This window comes from Entelurus aequoreus, linkage group LG26, assembly GCF_033978785.1.
Source record: "Entelurus aequoreus isolate RoL-2023_Sb linkage group LG26, RoL_Eaeq_v1.1, whole genome shotgun sequence".
In the NCBI taxonomy this organism is placed as follows: domain Eukaryota; kingdom Metazoa; phylum Chordata; class Actinopteri; order Syngnathiformes; family Syngnathidae; genus Entelurus; species Entelurus aequoreus.
Window position 1 is genome coordinate 22703799 of NC_084756.1, and position 10671 is coordinate 22714469.

Below are 10671 nucleotides of genomic sequence, written 5' to 3' on the forward strand. Positions count from 1 at the left end.
TAAAAAAAAATCTTCAATGAATAAAGTCATGTTTTTGAAACTTTAACAACACGGGAACAGCTGCAAGTAATACTTTCGGCAGAATTCTAATATTTGTATTCTTTTTGTTGTCGTAAGTCACGTCGTAGGCCAGCTGAAATAATCCTGCTAATAAAAATATATTCAACTACTCAGTAAAAATAAAGATCTGACAAAGAAGTTCTACAAAAAAAAAGTCATCTGAATTTTTTATTACATTTTCACATTCTGGAGTTATTGCGACCATTTTTTTTTTGCAGAAACCTTGCAAGTTACAATTTCCAGTATGTGTTTGAAATAAATATCCTTGTTTACATTCAAAGAAATACACCAAAAAAAAAGTAGTCCCCTATCACAGTATGAAAATCTCCACATTCCATCGGCTCCTTCTGAATGTGCATAACTGCGCTGTTTGGAAGTGCAAATAAAAGAGAAGACTGCAGCAAAACCTACATTAATGTACATTTTGCTATGTAACCATTTTACCTTCTAAACACGTCATCGTCAACATAATGATCCCTTCATACCACTATTTATTCTATAACAGCTACAATAAATTATACTTCAAGCTTATCTACTGATGCCCTGTACAGAATGTTCAAAATGAGGTCTCAAAAAAGTGTGGAAAATGTGATTCCAACACCAGAAAAATTAGTAGAAAAACCCCTAAAGTAAAATATGCTGTGATGAACCATTCTTCTAGGAAATCACTTCCATGTTAGGAACAACGTCTATTGATGAACGTCATATTTGGAAGCATGCCCATATATGGCAGTGACCAAGACAATGTGGTCCATCCGTCAAATGAAGTCCTGTTGCTGGCTGTGGTGAGACCTTGGCACCCTTTTCTTGGGTTTGTCCACAGATAGCTCTGCTACGTGTCCCTGCTTCCTGAGAGCACCAGATCAGCGTCTTTGGCGGACAAATAGGAGACAGCCTGTGTCATTGGTCAGAAATGGCGGCGGCCGCCATGGGGGTGCTGCGTATCGTCCCACGCGCCGTCGCCGCCAGCTCTTCGATTTCGGTGTTAAGTCGTCTGATCACCCACTCCATGGCTTCACGGCCCTAAAAGACACATTTAGAAAGAGCGTTACCAGGTGCATAATCTTGGTCTGTTATGAAAGGCAATATTATTCTGGTGTCAATAACATTCTAATCCACAAAGTTAACAAAAACATTTTTTAAAAATAGGTGAAAATATTACACAAATAAAGCCATATTTATAAATAAATAAAAAAATATATAATCTTACAGGAATGAAGTCGCATTTTTCAGAAAATAAAGCCATATTTAAAAAAAAAAGAAAAGAAAAAAGATGTAATCCTAGAGGAATTAAATTGCATTTTTCACAAAATAGTAATATTTAAAAAAAAAAAAGATGTAATCTTACAGGAATTAAGTCGCATTTTTCAGAAAGTTAAACAATATTTAAAAAAAAAAAAAGCTTGAATTTTACAGGAATTAAGTCGCAATTTTCAGAAAATAAAGCCATATTTAAAAAAAATAAAAAAAGTTGTAATCTTACAAGAACTAAGTCTCATTTTTGAGAGAATAAAGCCGTATTAAAAAAAAAAAAAGAAGATGTAATCCTAGAGAAATTAAGTTTCATTTTTCAGAAAATAAAACCATATTTAAAGAAAAAGAAAAAAAAAAGGAAAATAGACGTAATCTTACAGGAATTAAGTCAAATTTTTCAGAAAATAAAGCCATATTTAAAAAAAAAAAAAACTTTAATCCTAGAGAAATTAAGTTTCATTTTTCAGAAAATAAAGCCATATTAAAAAAAATTTTTTTTAAAAAAGCTGTAATTTTACAAGAATTAAGTCGCATTTTTCAGAAAATAAAACCGATTAAAAAAAAAAAAATGTAATCCTATAAAAATTAAGTTGCATTTCAGAAAATAAAACTATATTAAAAAAAAAAAAAAGTCATTTTACAGGAATTAAATCGCATTTTTCAGAAAATAGCCATATTTATAAAAAATTAAAAAGCTGTAATCCTAGAGAAGTTAAATTGTCTTTTTTTAAAATCAAAAAGATGTAATATTACAAGAATTAAGTAGCATTTTTCTGAAAATAAAGACATATTTTAAAAAAAAAAGTTGTAATATTAGTAAAATTAAGTAGCAGTTTTCAGAAAAAAAAAGATTGACAAGTATAAATTTACATTAATTGCTACAAATCTTTTTTTAAAGTATTCTGGGGTTTTCAAGAAAAATCGTGATATTGCAAGAATTAGGTCAACTTTTTCAGAGAAAATAACCTACAAAATTTAGGACATATTTTCTTAAGTATTACAAGAAAAACATGTTAAAATTTATTTTAAAAAAGCTGTAATCTTACAAGAATAAAGTCACATTGCTCTGGATTTTTTTGGTTGCATTTTTTCAAGAGAAAACATTTTTTGGGGTTTTAGAAAAAAGTTTTAATTTTACAAGAAAAAAAGTCAAACTCGTTGTGGGGAAGAAGGGAGTAATCCACAAGAATTAAGACACATTTTCTTAAAAAAAATTGAAAATATGACAAGATCCAGCAAAAAATATACATCACCTCTTTTTTGTTTATAATGTATATTTTCTGCTGGATCTACTCTTTATTTTATGCTGCCCTTTTTTTTGCTGCAGCTGTTACATATACTGTAATATTGTACATGGTAATTGGGATTTTGTTATATATTGTATATATAATATAACAATATAGCAGTATATGTTATATACTGTATATATAATATGTAAATATTACATATATGTTATATTTCATTGCTACTGTGGCACATTTTAGTCTACTTTATACCTTTTGTTTTCGCCCTCTTTTTGTGCCCTTGCGTGCACGACCCTTTCCATCCTTATCCCTAGTGGATCATTAAAGTTTGTCTAAGTCTAAGAAATATTTTCCTGAAAAAAATTTGTGATTTTACAAAAATAAAGTAATTTTTTTTCAGGAAAAAGTTTTATTTTGGTTTTAGAAAAAAAAAAAAAAAAGCCATATTGTTTAGCAAAAAATAAACTCTTAGAAGAGAAAAGTATTTTGTTTTTCTTTTTATTTAATAGTTTCAACTACACAAGAATTTAGTTGCATTTTCGGGATTTTTTTTGTCAAATTACAAGATTTAAATTGTATTTTCTTCAATACATTTTAAATAAATAAAGAAAAAAAGAAAAGAAGAGCAAGACAGATTTTCTGCAAAATTAAAAATCTCAAGCGGGTAAAGTCAAATATTTTTTCAAGAAAAAAAAGCCATGATCTTGCAAGAATGAAGATAATAGTGTTGTAATTTTTTTTTTGGGGGGGGGGACGTGATGTCTAAATTTACAAGAATATTAAGATATTTTTTTCAGAATAAAAGTCTCAAGTAATACAATAATAAACATGGTATAGACCAAAAGTTTGGACACCTTCTCATTCAATGCGTTTTCTTTATTTTCATGACTATTTACATTGTAGATTGTCACTGAAGGCATCAAAACTATGAATGAACACATGAGGAGTTATGTACTTAACAAAAAAAAGGTGAAATAACTGAAAACATGTTCTATATTCTAGTTTCTTCAAAATAGCCACCCTTTGCTCTGATTATTGCTTTGCACACTCTTGGCATTCTCTCAATGACCTTCAAGAGGTAGTCACCTGAAATGGTTTTCACTTCACAGGTGTGCTTGAAGCTCATCGAGAGAATGCCAAGAGTGTGCAAAGCAGTAATCAGAGCAAAGGGTGGCTATTTTGAAGAAACTACAATATACAACTTTTTTTTTTAGTTATTTCACCTTTTTCTGTAAAGTACATAACTCCACATGTGTTCATTCATAGTTTTGATGCCTTCAGTGACAATCTACAATGTAAATAGTCATGAAAATAAAGAAAACGCATTGAATGAGAAGGTGTGTCCAAACTTTTGGCCTGTACTGTATATATTTTTAATTCTTATAGCTTGACAACTCTCTTCTCACACCAAAACCCTGATGCAAGGCGTTGAAGTTGCGTGTTCCAAACAGTATGCACTGTGACTGTGTAGTTGTGTAGCGCTCCTTACCTTTCCTGCATTGGTGGAGATGGAGCTCGCTAAAATGCCCTCCAGGTAGCTGCTGAGACTCACACCCTTTACAGAGATGATGGCTTCTTGTGTCAGGATTGTTCTAGCAAAGTCAAACATTTGCTTTAGAAATCACCACGACAGCTTTGTGCATTTTTATTCATCCACTCGTTCAAACGTACTTGTCAGCGTCGTCCGGGTGAGGTTTGTAGGTCAACTTCTCGTCCACTGACACCATGTTGGTGAAAGTGATCTGCAGTAAAAAGAAGAGCATGAAAAGTGGTCCGACCAGACTCAAAACCGCACGGCCGACACTCGGGCTGCGCGACAAGCAAGTCCGCATTCCCAGACTAATAATATAGAGCTGCTTGATTATATTCATAATAGAAAGCAGGTATGATGTGAATTGGAAAAGGGGTAGAATTAAATAAGCCTGGCTTTTTCCTTCTCCTTTTTGGACATGTTGTAAAGAGAAATGTAAATACCCGTATTTTTCGGACTAAAAAGGCGCACTTAAAATCCTTTCATTTCCTCATAACTCAACAGTGCGCCTTATAACCCGGTGCGCCTAATGTAAGTAATACGTTTGGTTGGGCTTACCTACCGCGAAGCAATTTTATTTGGTATATGGTGAAATGACAAGTGGGACCAGTAGATGGCAGTCAAACATAAGAGATAAGTGTAGGCCGCACCGTTTGATGTGATTCAACATATGAGTATTATTATGGTGTGTGTATAAGGTAAGACATATTATCTGCCGTTTTGTTTCGCAATATTATGCAAAAGCGACTTTTCTTACCTTCCGGTGCCTGCTGAACAGTATTTGGGATCTGCATAAATCCTGAAAAATTGCGCGAGTCTGCTTTTATAGTCCGTGCCGACACCAAAGTCGATAAGCTTCTTCTTTTTCCTCTATCTTCTTGTTATGTGGCATTCATCCTCCGCTGTTGCCATTTCTAATATAAAGTAGTTATAAGTAAGTTCTTACTTATATCTGTCAGTAAACTCACCATGAAAACGCTAAAACATACCGGTGTAGAGAGTTTACATTATTCACCCAAGGAACTTTAGTTATTAAAGTTAAGGTTTTTCGCGGGACACATTTCCGGTGTTGTTTCCAGATGAGGAGATGCTGCTCTGTTATTGATTGAAGTAAAGTCTGAATGTCATTAAAACAGTTAGCTCCATCTTTTGACACTTCTTCCACTCCCGTCCTTGCACGCTACACCGCTACAACAAAGATGACGGGGAGAAGACGCTGTCGAAGGTGAGCCACGTAAATAAGACCACCCACAAAACAGCGCATCCTGAAGAGACTGTCAGAAAGCGGCTTAAAGATGATCTTTAAAACATAATCTATGCAACGTTTTGACCAAAGAACCACCATTACATGTTATGTAGACCACAAGGAAGTGTTTTCCATTTAGAAAAAAATAAAAAATAATATGACCCCTTTAATGCGCCCTATAATTCTTTGCGCCTTATATATGAAAACATATCAAAAATAAACCATTCATCGGCAGTGCACCTTATCCTCTGGTCTGGAAAATACGGTATATCACGGCAGCAAATGAGGAGGCCGCTTCTCTTAATCCTGTGGTTGTATCTGGAAGGGTTGACCGCCACGAAAACAAATTATTTTGTCTTTCGAGGTTTTATTTACTAAAATACTTAATTGTAAGGCACAGACAGCTCTCAGACGTACGATTTCTGCAGAAATCATTACTGTTACGATACACTGTATAAAACTAATAGGATTTTTTTTTAAATTAAAGAATATAACTTGGGTACCCCAGCTTTAAACTACTACCACTACTACAAAAATGCAAAAAAGTGTATTTTTACACCATCATTCAAAAACTGAGCATCTTTGTATCAAAACGCATAAATACTCACGTTTGAAGACTGAAGCTCAAAACTCTTCTGTTGGGGATCGACCACCGAGTGCTCCTCAATGTACGTGCACGACCGCGTGTTGCCAATGAGCTGTCCACAAACACAAAGTTTCATTACCATAAAACATGTCATTTTGTGACACTGCAGCACAATGAAATTAAACATGTATGTTTTCTTTTATATTATTCTCTCAGGTAGAGATGTCAGCAGTCCGATATTATCGGCCGATAAATGCTTTAAAATGTGATATAATGTGATGTAATACCTACGGCTTTTCACACACACACACAAGTGAATGCAAGGCATACTTGGTCAACAGCCATACAGGTCGCACTGAGGGTGACCGTATAAACAACTTTAACACTGTTACAAATATGCGCCACACTGTGAACCCACACCAAACAAGAATGACAAACACATTTCGGGAGAACATCCGCACCGTAACACAACATAAACACAACAGAACAAATAACCAGAACCCCTTGCAGCACTAACTCTTCCGGGACGCTACAATATTCACCCCCCGCTACCCCCCACCTCAACCCCGCCCGCCTCAACCTCCTCATGCTCTCTCAGGGAGAGCATGTCCCAAATTCCAAGCTGCTGTTTTGAGGCATGTTAAAAAAAATAATGCACTTTGTGACTTCAATAATAAATATGGCAGTGCCATGTTGGCATTTTTTTCCATAACTTGATTGATTTATTTTGGAAAACCTTGTTACATTGTTTAATGCATCTCAACAAAGTTAGGCATAATAATGTGTTAATTCCACGACTGTATATATCGGTATCGTTTGATATCGGAATCGGTAATTAGGAGTTGGACAATATCGGCAAAAAAGCCATCTCCATCTCTACTTTCAGGGGATTGTGGCCATGAGGCGGATCAACAATCTGATTGGTTGAAAAAAAAAAAAAGGTCATAAAATCAGTTCAATACGACTCTTCTATGTTATATGTTAAAATTTAATTAAAGGAATAATGTAATGAATGATAAGTCAATAAATTAATATTTTCATTATTTATTTAATTAAGGGGAAACCCTGCCATTGACTGAGGCAGGAATAAAGAAGACGGCTATTCATAGACGCCGTCAGAGACGAAAAGCACATCCTTGTGCGTCCACACAGAGGTCAGCGCTTAAGGACAGCGGCTGATTGGAGAACGTGTTCAGACACAGCATCGGCACTCTCCAGCTGGTCGTCCTTTCAGAGGTCACAAGATTTGCGGAACAAAATTTGAAGGCCCTTTCATTCTCGTGACGTGTTCGGAAAGTTACATCACATGGCGTCATGGGTTGTAGCTTAGCCGTGACAAAAATGGCTACTATGTCCCAGCCAGGGAGCAGAGACAGAAATAGCATTGTGAGCCACGGTCATTCAACCTGTGTGTGGCAACACAAGGTACCGATTGTTGACGAGCCACTCGTTTCACAAGGCGCTTCTTTTAATAAAGATCACATGACGGAAGCAGGTCATATTAGATTTACTTACAGATTTGACGATAGATGGAAGACCCCACTCTGTGCTGAGAAGCCTTTTGCTGTGGAGGCGCCCATGCGGGTCGACGCAGCGGTCCAAAACATCCACCCCGACCACGCTGGTATTCATGGGATTGGGGTACTTCTGCATAGCAGCCTTGGTCACCGTCTCCCATGGGTGACTATAAATAAATAAATAAATAAATAAATAAATAAATAAATACATATACTCAGTAGTCCATTTTTTATAAACAAATGACTAAAATTATATCATTATTACATTATTTAGATTTTTGAAAGCAATATTTCCTTTCTGTCTAGTTAATATATTGATACAAATAAATATACATGCAATATGCCTAACATTTTTAACTTTAAGTAAGTTGCTTCACATGGTTAAAATGCAAATAGTACACTCAAAAAAAAAGCACACTATTAAGCATGATGCAACAACAGAACAATTCATTGCCAAATAAAATAATCAATATGATATTGACATGCATTGATAAGACATGCACCTGGGGATAGGTTGATTGGCAACACTAAATTGGCCCTGGTGTGTGAATGTGAGTGTGAATGTTGTCGGTCTGTCTGCCTGTGTTGGCCCTGCGATGAGGTGGCGATTTGTCCAGGGTGTACCCCGCCTTCCGCCCGAATGCAGCTGAGATAGGCTCCGGCACCCCCCGCGACCCCGAAAGGGACAAGCGGTAGAAAATGGATGGATGAATATGATATTAAAAATAATAAAACGTAATACATAAAGTAATGAAAAAATGAAATGTTATAATACAGGAAGTGTTTTAATGTCTAGCTTGTGTAATATCGTTTAAGTTATCCTCACATTTTCTTTACAAACACAAATATTATCATAACAAAGATCTGCAGGGTATAATTTGGCAGATTGACTTCGCATGTGCACATCATACAAATATTCTATGGCTTTTCTCTTTATTTAAAAATCAGTCAGATTGGATTTAAAGACAATAACAAAATTAGCTCTGATATGTAAAGCAATCAAGCCTGAAACAAAATTGATCCCCAGCAACTCTTCGAAGCATCAAACAGGTTTATATATGGTTAAGGTGTATATATATTTGGGGCGGTATAGCTCGGTTGGTAGAGCGGCCGTGCCAGCAACTTGAGGGTTCCAGGTTCGATCCCCGCTTCCGCCATCCTAGTCCCTGCCGTTGTGTCCTTGGGCAAGACACTTTATCCACCTGCTCCCAGTGTCACCCACACTGGTTTAAATGTAACTTAGATATTGGGTTTCACTATGTAAAGTGCTTTGAGTCACTAGAAAAAAGCGCTATGTAAAATATAATTGATTGATTGATATTTTCTCCTTCTGTTTTGCACACTCTTGGAGTCAACATGTGCATAGTCATGTACATAGTGTATATACACCCCACCCATTTTTTTTTAATATTTTTTTTTTTCATATCACCTGACATGTATACTGTGTATATGTACATAATTTATAAAAAAATGTTTTCGTAATTTTCTATATACATGTTACAGGTAGAGATATCCGATAATGGCTTTTTTGCCGATATCCGATATTCCGATATTGTCCAACTCTTAATTACCGATTCCGATATCAACCAATACCGATATATAGTCGTGGAATTAACACATTATTATGCCTAATGTAACAAGGTTTTCCAAAATAAATCAACTCAAGTTGATGAAGAGGTTGAGGTGGGCGTGGTTGGGGTGGGGGGCCGGGGGGGTGTATATTGTGGCGTCCCGGAAGAGTTAGTGCTGCAAGGGGTTCTGGGTATTTGTTCTGTTGCGTTTATGTTGTGTTACGGTGCGGATGTTCTCCCGAAATGTGTTTGTCATTCTTGTTTGGTGTGGGTTCACAGTGTGATGCATATTTGTAACAGTGTTAAAGTTGTTTATACGGTCACCCTCAATGTGACCTCATTTTCATTAATTACTAGTTTCTATGTAACTGTTTTTATATTGTTTTACTTTCTTTTTTATTCAAGAAAATGTTTTGAATTTATTTATCTTATTTTATTTTTATTTTTAAAAAAGGACCTTATCTTCACCATACCTGGTTGTCCAAATTAGGCATAATAATGTGTTAATTCCACGACTGTATATATCGGTAATGGTTGATATCGGTATCAGTAATTAAAGAATTGGACAATATCCGAATATTGGATATCGGCAAAAAGTCATTATCGGACATCCCTACTTAAAACATAAATATTGTTTTTTGTTTATATAATTTAGAAATATTTATTCAAAAATCATAACAAGAGGTTAAGAAAATATCAGAATAAGACTGATGATGCCATCTATTATCCCGCCCACAAGAGGCCGGGGCGGGTGATTAGTGAAAGAGGATTGGGTGCTGGTTTCCATGGAGACGCGTGCACGCGCCGACTTTGCCTGGGTGGTGTCGTCACAGACCCGCTGAGGGACAAACTGGGGGAAAGGTTGAACCGGCCGCTTACGCAATGTCGACAATGACCTCCTTATCTCTTTTTTTTTGTTGTTATTAGCAGTTTACGTCATTTTGTAACACACGTGTTACAAATGTGAGCTCACCCCCCTGCCCCCCCCAAAAAAACAAAATAATTATATGCAACACCTCTAAAGATGACTGCTAGCATGATGCTAAGCTGCTAGCTAGATAGATAGATACGACTGATTATTTTGTTTTACGCTACATTCATCCGCAGTATGGTCTCTTTATTACACTAAAACATTAAATAGTGATGTATTTTTTTTAAGTTATAGATTATATTGGCTAACATTAATGAATGAACTTGAGCTTTACGTACATTGCATAAGCATCAACACGTGACACTGCGGCGACAACGACTCACTTGAATATGTGTTCCGATGTCCAAATCTTCATGGCGGACCCGAGCTGACAGACGATGCCGCAGAATAGATGGAGTGAATAGTGACTCGCCGGTGTGATTTGTAGCCTTCGTGATGCCGGGTGTTTAAGTCAAGACGGCCCTCCCCCCTTCCGTCCCTCTTCCCTTTTCCGGTATGTCTCTGTCACGTGACTTATACGATGACGCACTTCCGTTGTGCAGAAGCGCGGAAGAATGGCGCATGATTGACAGTCAGCCGATATATCGTCGTAAAAATACACTTCCTTGACTGCGCAGGGAGAGTTTTTTGAATTTTTTTTTTCTTTTATCAAATACCAGCAGGCTAGGTTGTGCTTTTTCATTGCTAAATGTAGCGTAAACATGATAATCTTGGATGTTCTACAATCGTGT

General features: G+C 36.0%; 1 protein-coding gene across 1 annotated transcript; it reads right to left on the reverse strand.

The window, feature by feature from the left end:
- Positions 1-215: 215 nt before the first annotated feature.
- Positions 216-10440, reverse strand: LOC133643535 (PRELI domain containing protein 3B-like). The gene is made up of 6 exons (XM_062038167.1): positions 10264-10440; positions 7437-7605; positions 5944-6033; positions 4230-4300; positions 4048-4150; positions 216-1083 (listed from the first exon to the last, which is right to left on the reverse strand). Exons 1-6 carry the CDS (start codon positions 10293-10295, stop codon positions 961-963), a joined length of 588 nt encoding a protein of 195 aa, XP_061894151.1. The 5' UTR covers positions 10296-10440; the 3' UTR covers positions 216-960.
- Positions 10441-10671: the final 231 nt, after the last annotated feature.

Coding starts and splice junctions, on each gene's coding strand:
- LOC133643535 (XM_062038167.1), bottom strand. CDS start 10,295: ATGAAGATTTGGACATCGGAACACATATTCAA. Junction 7,606..10,263: donor ACATCGGAACACATATTCAA/GTGAGTCGTTGT, acceptor ATTTATTTATAG/TCACCCATGGGAGACGGTGA. Junction 4,151..4,229: donor CACCCGGACGACGCTGACAA/GTACGTTTGAAC, acceptor TGACTTTGCTAG/AACAATCCTGACACAAGAAG.